The sequence below is a fragment of the Gambusia affinis genome, linkage group LG09 (genome assembly GCF_019740435.1).
Source record: "Gambusia affinis linkage group LG09, SWU_Gaff_1.0, whole genome shotgun sequence".
Taxonomy (NCBI): Eukaryota; Metazoa; Chordata; class Actinopteri; order Cyprinodontiformes; family Poeciliidae; genus Gambusia; species Gambusia affinis.
This window is the reverse complement of record NC_057876.1, coordinates 15,017,973-15,044,646: the sequence shown is the minus strand read 5'-3', so window position 1 is coordinate 15,044,646 and position 26,674 is coordinate 15,017,973. Positions and strand designations below refer to the sequence as shown.

At 37.7% G+C, this 26,674-nt stretch overlaps 2 protein-coding genes across 2 annotated transcripts in view; one reads left to right on the top strand and one right to left on the bottom strand.

Moving 5' to 3' along the window:
* Positions 1 to 26,674, top strand: part of LOC122836636 (dedicator of cytokinesis protein 2) — a 105,654-nt gene that overhangs the window by 46,771 nt on the left and 32,209 nt on the right. The gene's annotated exons all lie outside the window — the stretch shown is intronic.
* On the bottom strand, positions 349 to 25,959 carry LOC122836637 (protein INSYN2B). The gene is made up of 4 exons (XM_044126346.1): positions 25,809 to 25,959; positions 10,196 to 12,033; positions 7,271 to 7,345; positions 349 to 2,303 (listed from the first exon to the last, which is right to left on the bottom strand). Exons 2-4 carry the CDS (start codon positions 11,704 to 11,706, stop codon positions 2,120 to 2,122), a joined length of 1,770 nt encoding a protein of 589 aa, XP_043982281.1. The 5' UTR covers positions 11,707 to 12,033; positions 25,809 to 25,959; the 3' UTR covers positions 349 to 2,119.

The window sequence follows — 26,674 nt, the reverse complement described above, 5'->3', positions numbered from 1 at the left end:
AAAAAAGAAAAACAAAGAGTGAAAAAAAATCTTTATATTGCTCCATATCCATTGTCTATCCGTCCATCTGTTCATCCATTGGTTTTATGTTAAAAGCCTGTGCTATCTTTCATGACTTTATTATGAACTTTGTTGTAATAGTTTAACAAATAAAGTCAGAACTCTAGACATTTTAGACTAGAAAAGTATAGAATAGTGATGTTAATGGAATGGTGTAGATTGTTAATTATAAATGGGCTCTGCATATATTAATGAAGGATGGCTTCTTATTGTTTTGTGTGAATGTTTGCCTGAAAAGTGCAGGTAAACCTGAGAAGAAGACGAAAAGAAGGCTTTTCGTCTTCTTCTGAGACGAAAAGAAAAAAAACAAACTCCTTTGGTCTATTTGAGGTGTAACATTCATGGTCATTCTGAAACACAAAGCATGGTCACAGCATCTTCTGTTCAAAATACACGTTTTATTGGACATACAAGTGGAAGATCAGAGGAAAGGGCTTTGCTGCAGCTCACGCACTGAAGTTACAGATTATAAAAATGCTATGACTGGGCGATCTGGATATAGATTGGATAATTAGTAAGTGTGCTGTCATCCAGGATTCTAATTGGTAGCAACTTGTCAGCCACAGGATGCTGAAGTAGGCCTTGGTAAGATTAGTGATTATGCCTTCAATGGCTGGGGAGCAAGCGTGGTACAAATTATGTGTCTGAGTGTAAGACAAAAAATAGCCCTGTTTTTACATTCATGACAGAGGATAAAACAACACAGAGCTGTTGAGGATTTTACTACTTTATGCATTTCTTCCTAGGTAGGTTGGGATTCTGTTGTCATTTTACTAAGTGTGCCATAAACTCTCTCTCAAAAAAATAAACAAAACCAACAACCTCCAAATTTAACATGGAAAGTTTAACCACCTAATATTTTTTATAAATTTTGAGAAACATTTCAACGCATAAACAGGTCATCTTTTTGTGCTAAGTAATTCAGGAAAATTCAAACCTCAACCTTTAGATTGACTCTTAATCTTAAATCAACGGCAGCAAATTGGCTTCAAATAAATAAATAATGATTCAGTTCTGCATTATTAATGCTGGCTACGTTTTAAAAGCAAAGTGACTGATGGTGTGGATCAGAAGTGGAATAAATACGGACTTTATGCAGGCATATGTGGGGAAGTTATTTCTTGTGATTCTGTTGGTTTATTGGAGGTGTAAATCGATGCTCACGAACCCGTTTCTGTGCAAGGATTTGTATGCGCAGTTTGTGAAACTCCTTGGAAAAGAAATTGAGTTTGAGCAGAACAAATTTCCATTTTGGATGAAAAATAAGAGAGAGAGAATCAATCACTCTGTCAGCCACTGTTGACAGACTCGTTTTAATTATCTGACACAGACTTGTCAGTCTTTCAACAACTACCCATCACATTGTCTCTTAATGTATTCTGAGTGCATTTTCCACTATGCTGTTGATCCATTGAGCAAGTGCTCCGTTTCCAGATGGGTTGTCGGTTCGTGTTCGACGACACGCCTCTCGTGGTTCAAGTGTTGCTACATTCACAATTCAGAACTTCCAAATGAATATTCCAGACGATTTATTTCCTTGGGTTAACATCAAGTCTTCTGCTTATTGCTGTGACAGCCCGTTGATCTGTCCATCCGTTCAGTCAGCCAGTGAAGCCATTTGATATCAGAGGTCCCCAGTCTTTCTTAATTATCCTCTACAGCTTTGGTTTAAAAACAGCATCCTTACTCTAATTTCAAGTTAGTTGGGAAATGATCCCATGAAGTCTTATTATTATTATCCCAAGCGGTCATCCTCTGTGGCTGAGGAAAAATCTCCGTGGCTATTATAATCTATTTTCCTTTCCATCTGTGTTTATTCATCTGCATTGTTACCATTAGATTCTGTCAGGCCTTAGGATGAGCAGCTGTGGAGGGAAAAAAAATCAATTTACATGGAAACTGTTGGAAAGAACATTTCAGTCTGAATCTGATAAAACTCTCAGCACATCCATATGAAAAAGCTGCTTTCCTCTGCAGCAGAATATTTTGGTTCATATATATATAATCAATTCCCTTATACACCTGCTGCCCAGAAAGGTGTTTGTGATTTCCATGACTCTTAGAGCCACCAGAAACACTTCTTGCGCAGTTTCTTGACACGTGCCTTAGTGCTTGGGCGACTGGAGGACAATGGAGTTGGCGTGGGCTTGGTCTGAGTTGGGGCAGGCACATCATATTCACCCTCGAGGGCCTCAATCACTCCTTGGAAGCGTCCCTCCTGCTGTCGGAAATCATGCTCCACGCTGGAGGAGGGAGGCAGAGCAAGTGGGAAAGGAAAAAAGAACGGAAAAAAAAAGAGGTTACATTTTGAGGATCCAGTATATCCAATCTGAATTTATTTCTCAGAAAATTATATTGCAGTTCAACTGTGGAAAAATGAAAAAGATTAAATGAAAGATATTAAGAGACATAAAACAGCAAAGTAAGAGAGCCTCTGTGAGGTGAAAATATGGGGGCAAAATGCTGACGGTGCACAAAATAGGGTTGGAAGTTGCATTTGAAATCATATGGTGCCTTTAACATAAGATGTATGCACCTTCTGCACACACCCATGCTTTCAAGCAGGTCTTAGCTCAGCACTCATTTCACGTCCAGAGTATTCTTCTGCACTTCATGCACCAGTAGATCACAGACTGGTGAGGTGAGAGTGGGAGGAGAATGAAAACGGGGACTGCAAAAGAGAAGAGGGGGACATTTGCACAATGGAGGAGCTTAAGGAAGGAGTAAGGAAGGAACTTCTTTGCTCTTCAGAAGTGTTCAAAGCAGACCCTCTTGGCCTTCTTTTTCTATGCTCTCATTCCCCCTCCCCTCTCTCGTCTGTCTCTTGCACTCTCTTTCTCTGATGTGTCCATTGCTGCAGGTCATAATGTAGTAGTCTACGAGCTTCCAGCCCCATTTTGGCGATGGTGTTTGTGTGTGGGCGGCTGTGTGCTGAGCCGGATTAAAGGGGTGGAGCTGAATAGGGCCTGGCATCTGGAGTTAATGAGGCACATGATGAGGCAGAGAGAGCAGATACAACTAACCATCCTTCCCTCCTCCTATATCTGAATGCCACAACACAAACACCCACTGAGAAACACTCAGTATAAAGGCAGAGTCGCGCTGCTCTGCTGAACAGCATGTACGGTATACGTCCCACAGCTAAGTAATGAGGAAAGGTGATGCCGTGGGATATTTAACATAGGTAATGTGGAGTAAATGAAATCAAAACCCACTGCAGAATAAGTAGCATAACAAGTGCTAACAGAGATATGGGCAAGTAAAAGCTCACCTTTAAAGAGAACTTAGTGATCGAGTTAGGAAGGAGGAATAATTTAGTAGAAGAAGAAGTTAAAGCTCCACTGGGCACAGAGGAAGTGAGATGTCTTTATAAAAATTGATATCTACAATATCCAGACTACCAATATACACGGATACTATTCATGGATGATATACCATACACAATACAACAAGTGCATCATCAGACCAGCATTTAGTTGGCCACACTATATCATGAGTCATTTTGCTGTTCAGAAATTAAACCATATATTCTTATGCAGTACAAAAACCTCTAGAAACCCACTGTGTTCTAGAATTACTGTACAGAAATAGTAAACTGGATGAAACGGATCAAGATCTGCCAGTTCCTTTGTTGCAACATAGGCACTGACAAATCATCTTAATTGTAACATTAGTACTTTAGCTTGTTGTGATTACTTGACTCTAAACTAAAAAACTCTTTAACTTCTTTGAAAATGAGGATGGTGTCATGCTTTCATTTGACAGAGGAAAACATTAACTTTTAGAGCTTTATTATTATAATAGTCCTTTAATTGGCATTTCTGTTTTGCAAATCATCAATCTTGTTTTGCCCTGAAAAACGGCTTTGGCAGCGGATCAGTTTGTCCATTTAATCAGTCCTAACAACTTTAAAACCTCATTAATGGTAACACTGATACATTTCAACATTTGAATGTTTTAGATCATTTAGAGAAGTAGCTGTTATACAGCAGCTGATGTTGTGGGACTTCATAGCGATTTTAACCAAACAGGGAAGCAAAGGAGAGAGTTTGAGCTGGACAAAACATATCCACATTTTGAGATTCATATTTTATTGTGTCAAAAAAATCCTTTCATAATCTATTTTTTATCCATCAGTTTTTAAGTACTAATTATGTATTTTATTTTTATTCATCTTAAATAATATCCAACAAGCTGAATAGAAAATCCACATCATTCCATCACACATTAAGGAGATAAATACAAGAAGCTTCTTCTCCACTGACTCTGGCCCCAGTAACTACATATAAGCAATGAAAATTATTGATTGCACTTAATGTATGAGCCAATCATCAGGATGAATTTCAGCTAACGTTTAGAAATTGGAGAATAGTTCCCCAACTAACGCAATCAAAAGTCTGTAAGACTCGCTAAAGGAGGATTTTCCTGATCAGTATGGAAATCCCACAAACTGCAGCAATAGTTCACCTGCACCAGACACAAGTCCAGCTCAGTGATGATCGTCAGATGAGGGTTTTTTTTTATATTTAGTTGGACGGTAGCCTGGCCATCGCCTTACTGTGCAACTCCACTTGAAGAATAAATCTTGCCTACTGCACGTTCTGGACTTTCTCCCCTTGACTCGGACTATCTTAGGATTTGTGACCAGGCCAATCAGCAAACAGGAGGAGAAGTTGTGAGATTGCCTCGGGAACTTCAGCAGTAATTAATTTGATTTGACCATCCCTGCCCACTTTCGGGATGCCACTCTGCTTAATCCACACGTAACCAGTGTTGGAGTACAATAGGGCCTTGTGAGGTGGATTTATTGTTACACCTCTAACGTGTCTTCCTTCTTTATAGTTGTACTTATTAAATTAGAATATGCCTTTCATTGAGACTTGCTTGTCATTTCTAGGAAACATTTAGGGGAAAAGAAATCCTTAAACAAGTATTAAACATAATTTTCATTAAGCTTATATTGGTGTATTGACAAGTTTTTAATTGGTCTGATGTAATATTCTAATCTTAAATATTGTGTTGCTTGAGAAATACTGGAAAAATCTTAAATATTTAGCAATTTGGTTGAAGTAAGTGCTAACAAATTTATGCTCCGGGTATATAGATATCATACATAATTTATGTTTCTGCAGTACTTTACTGCTGAAGAAGAAGAAAGTGACAGTAAAACTTTGATTGGTAGGTTTGCAGAAGAGCTTGTATATATTACATGTGTATTTATGTTTCTCCAGCTATGGGTGAGATTGATTGTTTCTAACATTTTTTTTTCTCACATCATAGAGATTCATTAGAACTGACAGCTGTAAATGATCTCCTTTAGTCCATCCATCCATCCATTTTCTTTACACCCTTCTTCCCTAAATGGGGTCGGGAGGGTTGCTGGTGTCTATCTCCAGCTGCGTTCCGGGCGAGAGGCGGGGTTCACCCTGGACAGGTCGCCAGTCTGTCGCAGGATCTCCTTTAGTCCATGTCAAAATCCTATTTTTGCCCAATGCAAATCATATAGATGGATGTCCCAGACACAAGTTATTTTCTGCTTGTAGGTGTATTCTGCTATGCACTTTTCCTATTTGCTCTGAATTTCCTACCTTTATTAAAGCTGCTACTGTCTCCTCAAAGAATTTAACTTTTTTTAAATAAGAAAGCGTGTTTCTTTCTCTGAAAAAAGAAGGAAAATACCTATTAATAATAATGAATACCAATGGAGGCATCTTTTATATGTTTCTAACTAAAGTGACTTGTTGTCTCTTTCTTGAATTGATCAAGCGAAGTAGAACTGAAGAAAAAATTAAACATATTAAAAGATATTTGAAGCTTTGACTTTCAAGAACTCACCTGCTTAATATTACATATGTTCTAGACTTGGTGGACGTTTTGAGACAGACCAATCAGCTAAGCAAATATAACAACCAAATTGTGTTGTATTTTTAAGCAGTAATTTCTTGTGTCATATTTATTTATTTTTTCAATGTTCGCTTAAGTGGAGTGTGTGCTCAGTGCATTTAGCAGTTTCCTAAGAGCTGTTTTCCTGACCTTTTTATGCGGTTTTATCAAATTTATTACCATTTCACTGTCTGTGAAAATGCCTCTGGAAGTTGTGATTAAATTTGCCTACAAAAGCTTTTTGTGTGTTTTCCATTTAAATGAGATGTGTCGTTTAAAGTGCAGTCACATCCTAATTTATGTTCAAAAGATGTTGGTTAGTCTTTCTGATACTTAAATGTTCTGTCTTGGCTGAGGAAATAAAGCCAGCAAAATACATTTTTATGTCTGAGGAAAAAAAAAGAAGCCTAAACTGTAGCTGTCTTGGAGAAGTTAATGGTTTCAATGAGATTTAATGCTAATTAAACCATTATTTTATCACCAAGTCATTCATTTACAAATTCTCCAAGGTCAAGTGTGTTTTATTGCATTTCTAATTGTGTAATAAGTATGTTTTATCTAATGTAGCTCGGATTTCTAATTGTATATCCATATAACTGTCCATTCCCCTATTGCTAATTATGACTGACTGGGACAAAGGATTCTGCTGCAGCTAAAGATCAAAATGAATAAAGAAAAATATGAACAGAGAAAGGAAATTAGTGATAAAGAAGTTATTTTGAAAAAGGAAAAAAAAAGTAAGAAAAACAAACTACGCTGCCCTGAAGTAAATGGTTCATAAAATCAAATACAATACAGAAGCAAAAGTATTCAGACACATTTGTAAATATATTGGTGTCAAGAGTGCCCCAAAGATGAACAGATGGAATAATGTTCACTATAAAAATATGTGAATGAAATGTAAGATTTGATGGAGGTGAAGGGAGATCAAAACACAGATGATGTTAATAAACAGCTTCAGCAATTATATAGAACAATTATATTACTTCGGGAGTTGAGTTACATATTTTATGGCTGTAGATGGAAAGATGCATCTTTTATCTCCCTCCATATTTTTGCCTTTTTCCACAAAACCCATTTTTCTGGATAAAATATCTCCCTCTAATGGACAGCTTGCATTCATTGAGTAGCACTTTAGTGAACTCATGACTTTCTTTTCTCTTGTTTCTGAATGTTAGAACTTAATTGGTCATATGAATGCGATGAGACACTGGAGAGGGATGAGTAGTGAAGAATTAAAAAGCTAAAATAAAAACTTTCAGGTAATTTTGAGTTATCTGTCCTTGGGATATAATATACGTTCAGTTCATTGATTTGTATTGGTTACCTGTAAATGATGCAGGCTGTCTTCTGGCAGGTGGGGCAGTTGTTTATGTCTTGGCCAGTTCTGTATGAGCTGCGACTGCAGAAACAACACATGTCAATACACATAAACACATGGACATGAACAATGTTGTTTTTGACAAAAAAACAGTTTTTCTTGCAGTGTTTTCCTATTTAAGTCTAGACTATACTGTCTAGCGCTGTCTTGAGTATTTTCGAGAGCTGTTTGAATTGGAAATTATAATGAATCAATTGGCATTATAAAAACATGATAAAGCCTTTTGACTATCTTGCTCATATTGATGACACTGACACTTTCATCTGCATGAATAGGTGCTTGTGATGAATGAGCTATTCATTTTGAGAAAGTCACACACTTTGTAGGTTATAAACTAGACTCGCAGTTTGTACTATTTTAAGAAATGCAGTATCTGTTGTGCAAATTTTAATAGTAACCATTTAGAAGTAAATGTTTAGCACTCAGACTGTCTATGATTGCCGACATATGGAAAAGTAATTATTAGCTGGTCAGTTTAGAATAAAGGGACAGCTATTTTGCTACTTTAGTCACTTCAAGCATACAGAATGTTGAGGTGAGTACATTTTCAGACTGTCACAGTGTTAAAGAAAGTAACAGTAGTACCAGGTCACTGGTAAAATAATTAATTTTGTGGCAGTGGCTCTTATGTGTGTCATTAATGTTGTCTTTTAATGCAATGTAGATGAACAAAATGGTGATGGTGGTATGAAGTAGGTTGTGCTATCATGACCGTGATGAAGATGAACACATTTTTCATTAATTTATCATCGCTATTAAGAGTTACATTGTCAAGACTGCTCATGTCCTAGTTCTTATTACTTCCTATGATAAATATTTAATGCAGAGGTATTGGCAATATAATTGTAATTATTAAACAACTGAAAACAATGGGATGGTATGTCTACGCACTCTGTTTGGAGAATATTGGTAGATCTTGTCTCAAGATTAGCAAATGACACAAGCATAAGATGCAGATCTTAATTTATTTTTGTTTTTAAAGTTGTTAGATCAATCTAAAAATACAAAATCAAAGAATTAAACCTCAAAAAAATATTTAAATATCATCACACAAACTCACTGCGTTACCAAGTGTAAACAAGGACACAGAGGAATAGAGTGTGAGAATTTGTTAAGCTGATGATCACTGCCATGTAATTAAAAGACTTTGTTTTGCTGAGATGCTTTGGTTGGCCTTTGGTTGAACTCATTAGATGAAAGAGTAGCTGATTTATGTTGATAAAATTGAAATTTTAATTACAGTTATGTTCCAAGAAACAGCGTCACTGACATCTTTTTTTTCCCCAACAACCTTTTATCAAAGGCAACTGCACTAAAGTATTTGCTTTAGAAAAGAAAATAGTACTTGAAGCAGAACACAGTAGTAACCTTTAAGCTCAAATGATGCTTTTATCACAGCAGTTCACTTGCGGTGCTGTCACTGCTGGTGCTGCAACAGATAGACACAGACCCTCCAACATGGTGGTTCTGCTCGGTTGTTCATGTCTATCTGACTCTCAATTCCCTCCCTTTGTGTCCCACTGGCTCCCATCGTTCTGTCTCAGTCTGCCTGCTAATCTCAAACTTAACCAAACACACACACACACACACACACACACACGCAGACACACCAAAGTGCACCGATTCATGATATTAGACAGGGCAAGACAGCTTAAAGACTAGGTTTAGGAGTCTTATTGTGCAGCTTAATCATTAATTGCAGGGTAATCTTATAAGGATTAGTCTTGGGCGTAACCCATCTGTTAACCAGAAGGACATGCAATGAAAATGGCCTAAGTACATGTAAAGGTGAAGATGTAGCCAATTTAGCAGTTGATGATTTGCAAAGAAGATTGGTCAGGACTAAATGTAGATTTACGTAGAGGAGTGATCTGTCAAAATAGAGACTGATTTGACCTTAAGTTCCCTCAAAATAAATTTGCTTCTTTTTAAAACACTGTGCTAAGATTGTACTATGCAAATGAGACACAGGTGAACATAGCTGAACAATTCATTGAACACACAATTTGCTCAATGAATGCACATAATTCAGTGTCTAAATTTAATCTTCTGGTAGAAGTGTTATCCAATAACAACTCACTAAATTCTCATTCTATCCTATGGCAGATGGTAAAGAGGCTAAATTGATTAGAAGTAAAGTTATTCACAGCTTTGAGATGGAGATGCGCTTCATATGTGGAACTGTGAATATGTAGATGAGGAAAAAACTGACACTAAGAAGGAAGTGGAGTAAAATGTTGAGGTGGAAGATAAACAAATTGCATGAAGCATTTTGAACAGCAGGGATCAAGAATTTGCAGATAGACGAGAAGGGATTATTGTGCTTTGCTGGAGAATCATTGTTGAGCTGTGGCTGCTGCTCTAAATGGTGAATAAAATGAAAGAACAAGGGAGAAGGATGCTAATATTGACTAAAAGTAAACAAGTAAGTGATTCTGCAAGACTGCTTCGGACATTTAGCTTGTGCATCCACATACACACACATATTGACTATTCTCTACAGACTTAAAATTTTAAAAGCTATTACAAAAACTTGAAAGCCTGACAGTACAAATTCCCATAAAACCTCAAATATACTCTCTTCTCAATCTTTTGCTCTCCCTTGACAATATATGTGCCTCCTATATTTACTTTTTTATCGCTCTACCCCACTCCTGCTTGAGCACTCACTCTTGCATTGAATTCCTTTCATTTTTTCTTTTTCTCTATTATTGACTCCATCTCTTCCTTTTTCCCTTTTCTTTTTTATTTCCCAATATTTATGCATTGTTGCCCTCTATTTCCTTTTGCTCTTCTTTTTAACTTTTTTCTAAATTTTCCTTATCTCTCCCTCCTCCTTGCTGTGTACTTTTAAAGCGTCATTGCACTCACCCTTCGGTTAAAGCTTTGCTCTTCTCCAGGTCTTGAATCACATTGAGAAGCACCTTAATCTTCTCCTGATTGGACAGAAGGTTCTCCTCCACATTTTGTAGCTGTCTCTCCAGGCCAGGTGGCACATTCACTGCCTGTCCATCTACAAGTCCTCCTGGTGCCCCATTACATTGTGCTTTCATATGAGTCTTACAAGGCAGAGTGTTGTCATCAAACGATTTGCTCTTCTGCTTTGTGTCCTTGAATTTCATACGTTCTGTGGATTGCTTGGGTGACTTTGTGACCTCTTGGTTTTTGGCGTGTGCTGCAGGTGTAGTTGGTTTAGAATGGGTCGCTTTAGGCGAGTGTTTTGAGTCACTGAGAGGGGAAGGCATTTGAGACTTAGAAATGTTGCAGACTGATTCATTGTTTTTTTGTATTTGACCCTGATTGTGATTTTGTTTGTCTTTTGGATGTTTTTGGTTTGCCTCTGCATTTTGTGTGAGTGCTGACGTTCTGTCTGTGTTGGAGGGTGTGTGTGTTTCTGATGTTTGTGTGGCTGAGTCCTTATAACAGGTAAAGTCTGCTGAATGTGGCCTTGTCTGCAGCTTTGAGTCTTTTGTTTGGTTATGAGTATGTGCCGTGTGGTTGAACTGTGAACTATGTGTTTTTGGCATGGTGTGGGACAGCTGGGGTATTTGAGCAGTCTTTGCTGTTGAGGGCTGAAGTGGGCTGGCTCTGCCTGCACTTTTGGAGCAAGACTGAGAACTCAGAGCAGCAGAGGCTTTTCTTGACTGGGTGGGCGCTACAGATGTTTTCCGTGGTGGATTAGGTAAAGTTTGACTTGCTGTTATTTGATTGACTGCTCTCTTGCGACATGCACCTGTGCACTGCGTAATCTGCGACCGTCTCCTCCCACACGTCACACATAGACGTTGCGGCGAGGTTGCCATTGTCCGACAGGGCCGAGGTGTGGTGGCGTGAGCAGCTGAACAAACACTTGCTGTCTTTAACACCGAGCGATGGCCTTCCCCTCGCAGAGATTGCACCCTTCTCTTTTCCTGGGCTGGCTCTTTGCTTTCTGTAGATTCACTGCAAACTCCTCCCACCAAATCTGAAGCTACTACACTCCCATTTATATACCGAGTTGTCCTTTTATCTTTTTTGTCCTTCGGGTTTGTTTGTATAGTCCTGATCTGGCAATAAACTCCACTGCCTGACCCTTGTGACCCCATGTCGTCCTGCGTAAGGCTGTTGATTTCGTTCTGAGACGTCTCTTTGGACACCGGCAGGTTCTTGCTGTCACTTCTGATAGCTTCTCCTGTGTCCGCTGCCAGTGCTTGTTCTGTCGCCATGGTGAGGGACTGATGCGTGGTGGTCTGTTGGCTGCCGTGTCGTTTGATAGAGGGTAGAGTCCGCAGTCTGGGAGAGGTCTGCACCCCAATGCTGCAAAGTGGACCCCATCGCCCCCCAGCCAGAGGAACTCCCAGCGCAGGCACCGGATTAGTTGGATCCGCCACTCTCCTGCCCATGCTCCTCTGTAGGTTGGCTCAGCCCCCAGAGGAGCTGAAAGGGATGGAGGCAAGCGACGACATCAGCCAGCCTCTGCAAGGTTATATCCAACAGAAAGGGAAGACGTTCCAGCTTTTGTTTACCAAAATAAATCCGAGTGTTGCAGTGGCAGATGAAAAGAGCTCCGTATAGAAGTTGTTGACAGGAATTCAATATCCAATAAACTCTGGGGATTCTTTCATTATTGATCTCCTTAGAAGTTTCATCAACTCTGAGTGGACATCTCCGTCAGGGTATTTCTCACTTTCTGACCAATGGCCTGCAGGTGATGACTTCTTCGGGCATTCCTGATTAGTTTTAAGCAGAAAAGAAAGAGAGAGAGAGAGAGGAAATAAATGAGCGAAATAAAAGAAAGGACAGAGGTAATGAATGGTAAGACTGGGAAGAAAATATAGACATTAGGCACATTAAGCACCATATAAAAGCTTCAACTACGACTGAATGCTCCCACTGACCAGATCAATAGAAGTATATCAAGTTCTTATAACCAAGGAAGAGAGTTGCATTTACACTTTTAAATTTTTACATTTAATTTGAGAAAACATGTAGATTTTCTTGAAACACTTCAAAAGTTACAGTGCATTTCTGGTGGTTACAAACATGCTTGATTCCTTCATAAATCTGACAAATCTGCTGCTTGCAATATGTGACATCAAATATGGATTAGAAAATAAGAGAGTCACAATCATCCCCTGCCTGTGTTCCTCTCTATGTAAATTTATTTGTGTTTTCGTGTTCATGATTTTATGGGAATAAGTGAGTATGGTCATGGTTTTCTTAATCCTAGTTTTTACTCTAACAAAGCAAATTATAAAGTGAAGTCTTTTTATCAATTATTACTTAAATTAAAAAGACTAAAATAAATGGGAAATAGAGCTTCAATGTTTATTTTATGGCTTAAGTTGTACCTCTAAATATGTACCTTCATAAGCATAAGTGATGCTAATGGAAAAAATTGGTAATCTGAAATAGTCAAGGATAAGGAACTGTCTGTTTAGGAACCCCCAAAATGTGCTGGTGATGATAAAGTTTTCTGGATTTCAGCCTTATATAGGTTTCCTTAGCCTTTCTGATACGAATAAAACAAAGTATTGAGAGAAAATTTATTTATCTGTAGAGTAGTCAGTACTTATAGCAACATAACACTCACTAAGGTATAGATTCAAGTCACCATAACCATCAACTTGAGTTCATAAGCAGTGGTCAATGTTTTTGGATCCTCTTTTTCACAATAGTTTGGTCAGTTTAAATCTCAAATGTTTTTACTTTGTTCAGGCCAAAAAAGCAAACATTAGATATTCAAACTCTATTTGTGTTTGTGTCCAGGAACCTTCCATCCATTCATCCATTATCTATACCTGCTTATCCCCTCTGGGTCGTAGGACAGCTGGTGTCTATCCCATAGTCAATTGGGAGAACACACATAGGCACCAGTAGAACATGCAAACTCCATACAGAAAGACCCCAGGCCAGGATTTGAACCCAGGACCTTTTCTGCCCACGAGGCAACAGTGGAGCCAATTGCTCAACTGTGCAGGAACATTGATTATTTAAAAACTGCATTTAGAGAGCTCACAATATGAATTATTGCAGTCTTCAGAAAGGTAACTCAGATTTGTGTGGGGCCACATTGTATAATAGAACTGGAGAAAATATATTAGCTTTCTCACCATAAACTAATTGAGAAAACAAATGGAGGTCATTTGACTGTCCATATTGAATTGGTTCTGTATTCAAGAGCATTGGATAGTGATTGAAACGTAATTGTTTCGAGAGCTTTCATGTGGGTTAATTGAATCATGGTGTTAGACAAATTTAGCTCTTAGTATAATTGGCAACTTCGAACATTAGTTTTCTGACTCTGTATAAAATAAAATCCTTATTACATTTAAGATGTATTCAAATGTATGATAGAAAACAAATCCCCTTTGTTGTGTGTCTCCTCTGATCATTGCAAATCAAACGTTACCAACAATTGCAATTTTTAAGGGAAAAAATAATTTCGTTAACGAATTAAAGAGTACAATTTTTTTTTCTTTTATTATTTACTTAGGATCCTGATTATTTATTTTCTGATAAGCAAAGTTTCCACATTGACTCATTTTGCTCATCATTAGGATCACTGGGACTGAGCATAGAAGTGCTTTCTTGAATGTTCTGACAGTCTATGTTTGCTGAGAAAATGAGGACAGGTTTCAAGAAAGATCTTTTACACAGTACCTGACACTATGCACATGTTTGTAAAAGACAAGAAAGGAGATCAACCAAGAGAGAGAAAGAACACCAGACAAGTCATTGTTGAGTCACAAGTTTTAAAAGGGCTTTCTTAGTTCAGGAAAAATATTCTCTTTTTGAGAAGATTGCTCTTGAAGAGGAGCTACATACAGACCTAAATATTTAGTTTGTAACTATCTAACTTGCTAAATAAATATTAAGTTTGGAATTGTTACATTTATAGATGTATGGTAGACATGGTAAGATATCACTTTGGAAAGTGAACTCTCATTTTTTTTTTTCATTGTGACAGGCTAAATTACCCACATTACTTGCTAAATAACCCAAATCCTTCCAGTTAATTCTTGACTGTGTAGCTTTGCAACAGCAAACCATAATTATCCAGATTGTATGGCTTTTAGTACTTTTGAGATGTTTTTTCCATCAACGATAATCTTTTCATAAAGACAAGAGTTGCTTTGGCACAACATTTTGATTTAATAATAATAATATGCAGAAGAGATTTGTTGATTCCTCCTTAAACTGGGGAGCTGTGCTGTTAGAGGAAATGGAACATTAATAGCTGGTATATTATTACTTTAATCATAAAGTGCTGGAAGATAAAGTAATAAAAACACATCAGTAGCTTTCTCCAAAATTATCAGCACAACTTTAAGAGATTGAGATGAAGAGTGGTGGGAACAGACAGATGGAAACATATGATGTGATCTAAAGAAGAGAAGGGACTCAGATTTATTACATTTCGTCCAACTTCAAAAGCAGAAACTTAGAAGCATTGTTTGGTTACTTATATATTGACCTCTCTCAGACTTTATTATAAAGTTGAAGGAGAGCTCAAACTACTTATTTGTTTAAAGTCATTAGAAATTCTGCCTTGCAAATCAGTGGTGCAGAGTCTTAGTCTTACTGTAGATAACTTGAAAATATGCTATCTTTGTATGAATGTTTATAGATTTCTGGGTTCGACCATCAGTGTTTCAGTATCCTAACAATATCTCAAACAGGCAATGTTTGATGTTAAATTTGCAGGCGCATCCTGTGAAATTAGAAAATAGGTTGTTTTATGCAATATTGTGAAACATTACACCAGAGATGCTCAGGTTATAGAGCTAATACAGAAGCAATATGATATTTTTAAACGTAAGATAAAAATTTTTGCTATGACAGAGACATTATGTAATTATACATATAATATATAATAGATGTAAATCTGTTAAGGTTTTGCAATAAGGCTAAGAAATCTCTGACAAAAAGTTTTTTTACATATAGTGGGGTTTTGTACATTCTGTTCAATTAAAGTCAAAAGTATAAAAACAGATTTAGGATTTCAATTATTAAAAAGTTAGTAAAATAATAAAACCTCATACAATCACTCAGAATAAAAGCAAAAAAACAAAAACAAAACATGGAAACCAGGTCATTCATTTTAAATATTTAAAATTTAAAATCAATGTACACCGCTTAATTTATTTTATAAATACGACAAAGCAATTTTTTATTCATTGCATTTCAGTTACTGCATTACCTTAAAAGTTAAATATTTTCTCTGACATTATTGAGAAAACAAAGCAAACATTGCCGTAAGGGAAGCACAAATAACCTCAAGCAGTTTTTGAGGTCTTATAGTCAACAGTAATTACAAATATTATTTGATTAATTGACATCACCTAACTGTCTCTGACTTGCAATGAGGTACTCTAATTGTTCTTATGTATTCAGAATCATCCGTCCTTCCATACCAACGCCTCGTCTTGATTTCCAGAGGCTCATTTGAAAGCCTGATGTCTCCACACTGTTGAACAGAATCACAATAGGCACTGTATTTTCCTTTTTTGGCTGCAAGTGAAACAAATGTTGTCAGATTTCAGTTTTCATTCGAGAGCGCAGTATTAAATATTAAAACTGAATTAATACACTTCATTGTGAATGCTTACCTGCCCCAGGGGGCAGCACCACAAAACAGGGAGCAGTGTAAGTTTAGATTGTGCTCAGTCTGCATTGCTCTGCGTCCTGTACCTGCAGATTTTCAAGAGTTGGACTAGTTGCACTGTGGTTATTGATTCTCCATTTTCCATAAAACTGCCTGAAAGTAGTGCTTCAAGAGTCTCTATAGCTGATTAAAGCAAATCAAGGTGATTCCTCTCTAACAATAGACTGCAGAGGCTGTTGGCCAGAATTCATCACTGTAGAGTCACAGTGGGTGCACAAGCCAGGTTTTTGTGATTTACAAAAAGACCATTGCTAATCATATGAAATTGACCTTCCTGACCAATTTGTTTATTTTCATCAATTTTAGAGAAACCTCCAGTTTTTATGACATTTTCCAAAAAATTTTAAATATTGGATATTTAAAAATATTAAAAATCTAAAAATATTTTTAAACATTTTTTTCAAATAGTTTGTTTTTAAGAGTTCTATGGTATTTATTTCTAATACTAATTTGTTTTCACTGATAACTTTGTACAATCATCTTAATTTTCTTGTAACCTCACTACAAATTATGACTTAAGCTAAATAGTTACTACAAGTTATTCAAATTTACCATAATTGATATTACATGTGTAAACAGACAATCTAATTCAACCAAAAGTATTTGTTTCATCACTATGTGTTCAAGTTTGGGGTTTTTTTTTGTTGTTTTTTTTTTGGCCTATTTCAGTTTTTCCCCAGAACAGATTTGTTTAAGTTATGGTTTGATTGTACAGGACCACAATGAAGGTGAGAACTTTTAAAACAATCACTTCACTTTTGAGATCTACTGTCGAAAGATTTGTTTTCTTGTTTGTGTACTAAGCAATCCAAAACTACTGGGTGAACGAGATAACTACTGTGCTGCTTGCCAGTAACAATTTGCAGATGATATTTATCCAGCGGGGAAAAAAACGATGATTGCTAACAGAAGAAGGCATTGTTTGCATACTTGAAAGAAAAGGGACAGGTGTGTTAAAACATAGCTACAAGTTTGTGTTTCACCTTTATTATATGAGTGGGTAACAGTTTTGTAAGACTTAGCTTAACTCAGTCGAATGTAATTTCTTCACTGCTTTTTTCGTTGCTTCAGCAGTTTTAGAGCGGAGCCCCATTCTTCTGCAAAGTTTCACCTCCCTTTTCTCTTTCTGTGTTTTCAGTCAGACCGTGTGTGTGTGTGCCTGTTTGTTTATGTGTGTCTGTCTCAAGTCTCACTCTTCACCTCTGACCCGAGGGCTGTCAGGCAGAAAGAGACACCGTGTCCTCAAAAATCAGTGTTGATTCCTCTGTCATTCTCCATCTTTCTACCTGTGACTCCTTTAAGTCCCATTAGATAACGCCGATCCTCCTGTCACTCTTTCATCATTACCTGTGTTTGTTGTCACACTTTTCCACACAACAGCCACCTTTTCCATTTCTGTCATGCTGTCTCTTATACGCTATTTTTTTCTATCGCCTTCCTCCGTCTCTATATTTAATCTTAGTCTCTCACCCACACTGCACCTCATGCTGTACTAAATGAACAGGGAGGAGAAGGGGAGGAAACACTGTCAGCTGTAGGATGAAGGTGGGCTACAGGGTGAACGAGGGGAGTGAAAGGAGCTGAAAGGTGGTGGAAGGATTACAGATGAGGAGCAGTCACAAACTAAGTAAACTGGATTTGTCATTCTGCATTTATCTTTGTCAAACAAAGTCGTGGATCGGCCTATTTTATTAGTATGTTTTAATCCATGAGACTGGGTTGGCATTAAATAATACAGAGAAATTACCAGATAATAGAGATGCAGAGAGGGGAAAATAATAAAAGAGAGGGAAACCAATCCAAGATGTGCTAGGCTGAAATCAATACACACCACAAGTATGTTTGAGCATCTGTTTCCTTCCATGCGAAATCACTCAGCCTTTAAACGCCGCAGGGAGCATCTTGACAGTGCGCTGCTTTTTATGACATCGCTTTGCAAACACAATGAGTTTAATTTACCAGTTGGTGGCTTTGCATTTTTAAAGAACTGTCTGCAAAACGGCCTGTGTAAGCGAGGCACTGTGGTCTTCAAGCGTGTGTGATGCTCTGTTGCCGTCTTTGCACTGGCAACTGAGCAGTGAATGCTCCAGCAAGTCGAGTCCTCCTGTCATTTCAAGGTGAGCCTCATTTTTCAACAGCCGATTGACAGGCTTTCTGCGTGTGCGCTTGTGTGTTACGGTAACTGAGATTTTGCTTTACTGCTCTGTAATCACACTGCTTCTCCCAGTAACTATCTCTCACCCACTTGCTACCAGAACAGAACAGACACAGCAAGATATTGGCCCTTTGAGACACGGTGCATGCTGCAGTTTGAGTTGTGCAGTCAATTTTTCCCCTTTATCTGCGTCGCAATTGAAAGCAACAGGGGAACTTTGTCATTTTTGCCATGTAACAGATGTGGACAAATTTGATAAACGTCTGTTAAAGGGCAAAAAAATAAAATTTTATTGCTGCAGAACCTTGTACTTAATTATCCAGAGAAATCCAACATTTAATTTGAGTCAGCGTGTTTATTCAGTGTGGAGGGAAAAATAAATGTTTTTTAGCAACGCTTCCAATGCCAAACATATTGTTGCCCCTGCTGTTAATATATTATGTTACTGTGGTTGTCAGTAGATTGGGATTTATTGTTCTCCTTTAGCAGCTCATGCAGTTGGACTATACAGACAAACAGATCTGTGTCTATTTTTCTTTATGCCATCATTGTCTAGAATCCTGGATTTGGATCTGCTTTTCTGTTCTCCTTTCAATTTAGGTCTGGGGATTAAAATGTCCATTTGAGAAGTTTGGTTTTGTGTCTGGTGACCTCTATATTTATTAATTAGGCCATATCTTTTGGGACATTATTAGCCAGTATTTGCCTGAAATTCCTGCTGCTCTTGTACGTCTCCTGGCATCGTCCTTCATCAGTTCAGGAAGGACATTAAGTTGTGCCATATTATGACCCCTTGATGATGATTGTCTTCACTCTCCACTATGCTATATTTAATGCCCTGTATATTCTTTATTTTCCTTCTCATGACTTTAAACAACTCTGTAGACAATCACTTTTTTTAGATGTGACAAAAAATTGTCAGAAAAAACTTTGCAGAGCATCTTAACTGGATTTAATTAGAGGCATGAATGTTGAACGGCGGCACTAGACAATTGGACTCATTTTTGTGGCTAATTGTGGACATACCCTAGTGGAGAGAAGGCTCTGATCAATTGTCAAACCTTGGATTGATTAGGAGAAAGGGCTGTGGCAGAGTGGGACAGTGGACCGATGTTTACACTTTTGGAAATTCGTAGATGTGGCAGTTCACTCCACAAGCCTTTTGTGGATCTGAATAAGGCTTACAGCCATGAGCTTGTCCTCAGTTTGGTGTCCTGAAATCTAAATGTGTCCTTTTCTCAACTGGCATTTACAGAGCAGCCAATCCAGTAGGGGCATTAATTTGCCTTGCTGCTGATTGGCTGTAATCAGAAACAGGAAGACTGTAGATGTTAGGTCCTGTGTGAGGGCTAAGATGGTTTCCACTCTGCAAATTAATGCATATTGAGGGGATACGAGGCACATTAGGTATTTGAACTATTAAAATAGGTAGTAATAGGCATTTGAGTCTCAAGTATTTGCAGATTTTAACTATCTGCACCCAACTGTGGTTCCTCAGCCCAGCAAACACTTGCCGTCTGCTGTATGATATAATTATAGTACAAAAAGCATCATGCATCCCTAGATAGTTGGAAAGTAAACTTCATTTTGTCTGATTGTCCAGGAAATTGCAAGACAGTTTAACTTTTTAAAGTATATTTTCAAAGAAGCTTGACATAAAAAGTTGTTCCACAGTAATTCTAAATTGGAAAGTGGTTAGAAGGTAAACAGCAACACAAACATGCCTCAACGATATGAATCCAAATACAGTCACTCTCTGGCATTACAACCTGCGTTTAAAACATGTCCAACTATCTTGGGAGGTTGTTGCAAGCTCCCTGGGATGTTGCAACACTTCCTCAGACTGTCTTAATGTAATCTCTCACTGAGCCAATGATGCTGAGATCAGAGCCCAGTGGGAGGTTCATCACTTCTAGCAGGACTTCAGGTTCAATTCTTGACTTCAGGGTGTTGTGAGAAAAATTTGTTACAGCAAGTGATGATAGAGCCATTTTTCGACAAGCTAAACATGTCTTTATCTTGTTCTAACAAGCATAATCAACAAACTACAGTACTGAGAAATATATTTATATCTCTACAGATTTCTTTTGTTTGTTTTTTATGATTGCACTAATTGTGGAATAAAATGACAAACAAATGTTGGCGGGCAAAGTCACTGTCACTGTCATAAACCTTTTCAGGAATGGTTAGCCAATCAGAATTACTCTGACCATATAAATGACTCGTTAAGGACATAACAGAAGAACTGGTACAAAATTTAAAGCTCTATTGGCCTTCTCGCTTTAAACAAGTCAGTGTGTAAAAATATATGGATAAGTACTAGATGAAAAACAAAATGTCTCTTGTTGTTGATTTCGTATTAGTATTTTAGTATTTTATTAGAAAAATCTGTGTTTTAATTGAAAATGTTGCTTATTTTGTCAATGTACAGACTCTGCAATTAACTCAATTGGCAGTTTTAATCAAGTCCCAACAGGAAAACTAAATGTACATGGGAAAGATAAAGGTGTGACTAAAAAGATAAGGATGCATGACTTAAAAAAACAAAAAACAAAATAACGTATCCAGGATTTTGGAAAAAGAGTATTATCCAGTCAAACATGGTGGCGGTAGTGGGATGGTCTGGGACTGCTTTGCTGCTTATGGGTGGGATAATTAGTCAAATTTGATTGAGCCATGAGTTTTATTCTCTATCAGAAAAACACAAAGCAAAACATGCAGCCATCCATCAAGATCCCTGAGCTAAACTGTCTTGTGCAGGATGACGCCAAGTAAAAGCACACCAGTAAGTCCCCCACTAAATCTTTAAAAAACAGAAAGAAATGAATGGCTTGATCAATGTCCGGACTTGTATCCAATTGAGACTCTGCGTAATAACCTTAAACTTGCCTTTCATGCTTGAAAACCCTGCAGTGGGGCATAAAAAGCACAAATGCTATTAGAAAATGGTGCCAAAGTTCCCTCACAGTGTGTAAATGACTCATTGCCGGATATTGCAAATAGTTCATGGCAGGTTTAGCTGCCAATGGTGGCACAAGTAGGTTCTAGATTTGGTGGGAAATTACTTCTTCACACTAAGGCAGATTGTTTTGAGCTTTTTTCCCTAAATGAATGAAAACTTGATTTAAAAATCTGTGTTTCGTATTTATTCTGGTTCTTATGTTGTCTGCTCGTGTCTTAGTGTTCAAAAGTAATGAGAATCGCTCCCGCAATGAGCCACAGGCTTGTGTGCAACGTTGCAAATGTAAAACGTGTACGCTCTTGATCCTGGATCGCTGCTTGGTTTTCTTGCTGTAATCGGCTGCTGATCTTGTCTGTTTTCAAGTGTTACGCTGTGGCATTTTGTTTTGCCTCACAGAAGCACAAATCTAGTAATGGTCTTGGAAAAGAAATAGGAAACCGGCTCAGCCGTTTCTGCAGCTGATTTCTTATGCATTTTAATTGCGTCCAGCTGTATTGTGTAGTGACGGTGCACTTTAATCAGCATTTTAAGTGAAGAGCCAGATGCCATGAAAGGTTAATGTTCATATCACAAGAGCCGGCTGTCTTTGTGAAACACAGATAGTAAAATATGCAAGCGTCTCTCTCTAAGGCTCTTATAGTCCAATATGCAACATAAGAAGTTAATGGGTGTTCAGAGACTCAGATCCTCTAATCCTATTTGTCTAACAAATAAGTGAATGAGTGTACGTACCATTGCCCACCTTATGTCTGTATGGTAATTTTCCCAGTAAAATGATAAAGTTCTGTGTGCATGGGGGTTTGACATGCTTTTCTTTGGTTGTTGTTTGTTCTATGGTATGCATAAAAGCTGAAAATAAATTAAATCGCAGCCAATTAAAAAGTAAAATGTATATTTTTCTTTGAGAAATCATCTGACTAGGACAAACAGTCCAGCTGGGCGTCCTTCCAAAGATCTTGTGTATATATTTATATTTAGCAGCATCCATAAAAAAACCCAAAAAAAAACAAAACAGAATGACATATTGAGAGGGATTGCTTTTTGTTTTTCATATTCGCATTTGCTCAGAAATTATATAGGGTTGAGAAATTACTGGAAAAAAATAATTTCCAATATGTTGCATATCAGACTTGATAAATAACTCGTCTATAGTCACTGAGTCCAGCGCAGGTCAAAGGTTAATGTTGCAATATGCTAATTCTATAATGATACACAAACAAACTCATTATCATCAGTTTTATAACAGATTCAGAGCCTTGTTTAGCCACCTTTTATGAGATGGAATTACGAGTAGAATCGCTTGAAGCGCTATTTCAATTGAAAAACCCTGAGAGACTCCCGACAACAAACAAAAAGGCATGTAGAAAAAGAGACCAATATTGGCAAATCCATCCAGTGGTCTGATTCATTTGTTTTGTTGCTGGTTGGAGGAATTTATGTGTTGTGTTGGTTGAGCAGCAGAGCAGAGAAACAAACAAAAAGCTGAATATTTATGAGCTGTTTCCAACCAGACATCCAGTAATGAAAGATAAGCTTGATATAGTGAAGAAACCATTCCAGTGAGGTAACACGGGAAAACAAAATGTCCGACTTCAGGTGCACAACCAGACCACTCCCTTATCAGTGGTTAGTCAGTTGGAATGAGTTTTTTTTAAACCATACTTTTATTATTTCATCTGTTTCATCTCAACTCTCAAAAATTTCACCTACTTTTCTCCTGTTTTGTTCTCTGAGTGCTTTCCATTCTTCTCATTTTTGTGATTTTGTAGCTTTGACAACTCTTGAAAATAATACTTCTCTTAAACATTTTATCGGACGTTTGTAGCAGAGAAAAAAGCTGCACAGAAACAGATCATCAGCAAATTCTGGATTTTTTTTTTCTTTGTGCAGTCTAGAAAATGACCAAAACAGGTAACACTTGATTTAGTACTTTCTCTTATGCATCTATGGTGACCACACCAGCATCTCCCCCCTCATTCTTATCTTCCTGCCCTTCTGACTTCCCAGCCCTTCTCTCTTTTCCCCTGCATCTCATCTGTGTCTCGTCACTTTATCACAGTCTTTCTGGCTAACAGAGCGGTTAAAGTTCTGGCAACACACAAACACACGGACACACATGCACTCACAGTGGCACAGCTTTTTTATTCATCCACCTTGTCCCCCTGTCAGTCCTCCTTTAACCTCCATTTGCTCTTTCTCTCCATCATCTGTCACTCTCTGGAGAGAAGCAATGGACTGAAAGCAAATTCAGGCTTAATGTCGTCACCTACTGATGAGGTTTGTCAGGTGTGATTTGCATTAAACTCTATTCAGATTTAAATTTCCCATTCAATCTGTTCTCTGTTATGTTTGGCAGTGTTTTATTAATAGACTGGTAGTTAAACTCTCATTTATAATTAGAAAGTATATCACTTAAGTTCAGTTACATCAGAAGTGTAATAATATGAAATATTGTTGACGTAAAACAAGTAAAAAATGTAACGGTAAACAAACTTTTTATATATAGAAGTTTTAATTATCTTTTTATCACTTATTTATTTTACATTTTGATCTTGATCATTTTAAGAAGTGCCGTTATTGCAATATCCCCATTAGAGCAGAATTATCTTTTTATTTATTTATTATTATTTCATTTGAACTCCTCTAATTGATAAACAGCGGCTCAAATCTATAAAAAACTTCTCTCTCTTTTTCTGGTTATCATTTTGTTAATTACATCTCAACCTCAACTCCTTTTTTTCTGGTCTATGAACTTATCAAACAACAATTCACTTTTTTAAATTCAACAAAAAAAAAAATCAGTTGAGGATATTTTTTTTATCTTTTAATTAATTAATTTTAGAAAATTTTGCTCAATTTAAAAATATTTCTACCATTAATTAGTTTTATTCCTTCATATATTGCAGCCCTTTGAGTTGAAAATCAGTATTGGTCAAAATCAGAATCAGCAAGTTGAACCTAAAAAACAGATTTCGGCCTAAAAAAATAGAGAGCATGTTTGGTGTAACTGCACATTTTAAGAGAGACTGTCAGAAAATAGGAAAATTACAGCAACAGTGAGTATCAAAAGTCTCATTAGAAATTAAATGGACAAAATCAAGGAAATGTTCAGATAAAAATGTGTATCCTCTGGGCAAAACTGTAAGCAAAGCCCACATTGACAGCAGAAGAGCTTGTAATTTTCTCTACTGGCGTTGGTGTACTGCAGCACCATTAAACTGTGCTGGAGCAATGCACAAACAGCAGATGTTTGTACATGGAAGAGTGAAACTCGCCTCAATAAAGAGTCCAACATCGGTTTTCCTCCAAATAAATTCTGAGGGAGTGTTGATGTCGAATGCATGAAAGTGAATTTGGAACTGAGCTTTTTGCAGCCATCAACAAATAACTAGGGGGTAAAAACAAAAAACAAAAAAAAAAAGAAAAGAAAAAAACAACTTTGACAGCTCTCGAGTTTTGGGAAAAATACTTCTCTTAGGGGTTTTGCAGAAGCGTACATCAGAGGAAACGCTGTGCGGATAAACAGATTATCAGCAAATTCTGGATTTGCACATCATGCAAATTTAGAACAATCCAAAGAAAGCGAAGGAATCTGTCACTTTTCAGTTTCACATGGTGTTGGAGCAAGTCTGGAAAATCTTGTGCTGTGAGGTTTTAGCTCATACTGTATCCGAAGCTGTTTAAAATACCTCCCCCAGCTGAGAATGTTGCAGACATTTTAGGGTCACAGGTGAAATATCCAGACTGCCTCTGCAGTACAATCGCATGTTATCTCATAATATACTCATCGTCCTGTTTAAATCATTTGAGTGTGCATTTACCTTGGGTTGTCCTAACATCGACAGTAGCTTCTAAGTGCTCCAACCATAACTTGAACATTAGGATTCACTTACTTACATTAGTAGGACTTAAGAAAGGAAGACACATTGCTGTGACGAGGCCACATTAACCGGATTTATATCTCCAAAGTCAAAGGCTTACCTAGCACACATCGCAGACACATTAGAGTCCACGAGTGATTTTAAAGCTACACCTGCTGCCCTGACGACCAGTTCAGTGGCTTTCAATAACAATTAGGAAGCACACAGACTCACACACTTCCACACGTAAAGGTTTAGAATCCTCAATAAAGGCTAAAAGAAACATCATGAATATTGTGGAATAGAACATGCAAAATAAGCACCCACTGAGCACAGCAGCACACACACTGAACGCAAACGGAGACCGATGCATTCATATGAATCAAATCCTGCTGTTTCAGATGGATGGGATTTCATTCCTACACACTTACAGTGAAGCTCAGCGTTGATGTGGTCACATAACCTTCTTAATAAAAACACACTAATGCACATTTTAAGCTCAACATATAGGTTTTGTAAGTATAAGAAGACCAATTCATAAACGACTTAACTATAAAAACTAAACAGACACAAGTCAGACAGTGTTTTCTGCTATTTAGTTGTACAGGGCAGATTTTTTTTCCCTTCTATTGCAGCTGCTTCCAAACAGTCCCAGTTCCCTCCATTCAAATATCCAACCAGCGTCTTTAATCTTAAATGAAGTGCTCTGAAACGGGGAATGTTCCTGGGAGGGTCAATACAGTCTTGGATATAAAAGTACCTTGTAAGCTTTTATGCCGTCTCTCCTCTATACACACTCCACGCCACACTTAGTAATATTCTCTAACAGCTTTCTTTGCTCTTGTTTCAGAGTCACTTACAGTTTCTTATGCTCATCTTTGGTCAGCATGCTTTTCCTCCCTCCTTCTTGGTGTGTCTCGTTTGTAGCTGGTAGTCCTTTAGTCCTCGCCAGCGCTCTCTCCTCTCCTCTCCTGACTCTTTACCGCTCTCTATCTCTCCCCGTCTCATTCTGACGCTGCTGATCCTCGTGGAGCTCAGTGATTCTCTCCCTCCCTCCCTCTCTCTTCATCTCTACCTCTCTCTCATTCTTCCTCTCCTTAATCGATTTCTATCTCTGCTTCTACCTACTGCAATTTTCTCATTAACTCTTGCATATTATCAGTTTTTTTCTTAAATCCTGTCGCTCTGTTATTAGAACCCCTTCTTTGACTCAGTCTTTTTCCGTGTTATTCCCTATTAGAGTCTTATCCCAGTGGAATACTGTAGTTTTGATGTAGTTCACTACATCAACCGTGGCATGAGAATGGACCCAGTTAAACTTTGGCAGCACAGAAGTGTCTGCTCCTGGGAGTCGAGCCAGGACACACACACACCAACACACACACAAAAATGTGCACTGTTGCTTGGGTCACTCACTTTATTTATACCTTTGCTGTTCTGGCTGAACAGTCTACTACTGCTCACTTAGTGACTTTCATTTACTAATACATTCTCTAAAGCTCTCTAGCCTCCTTTTTGCCCCCATTTCTACCTCTTATCACCATCCGATTCTCCTCTTTTATCTTTGTTCCTTACACACACCTAATTCTCTGCCTTAGCCTTTCCTGCCACTCATCCTGCTTTGATCTGATCGTGTGTCTGTGCCAACATTCATTCCTGCTGCGGACGACATCGCTTTCTTCTGACAGTAAAAAAGACGGCAAAAGTAAACAGTGCGTCAGCCTCA

Bases quoted from the DNA above. Each gene is read 5' to 3' on its own strand.
- LOC122836637 (XM_044126346.1), bottom strand. From the start codon at position 11,706: ATGGGCAGGAGAGTGGCGGATCCAACTAATCCGGTGCCTGCGCTGGGA. The intron at 7,346-10,195 runs GTGAGTGCAATG...TTGTTTCTGCAG, and splicing joins AGCAAAGCTTTAACCGAAGG to TCGCAGCTCATACAGAACTG. The intron at 2,304-7,270 runs GTAACCAATACA...TCCCTCCTCCAG, and splicing joins ACAGCCTGCATCATTTACAG to CGTGGAGCATGATTTCCGAC.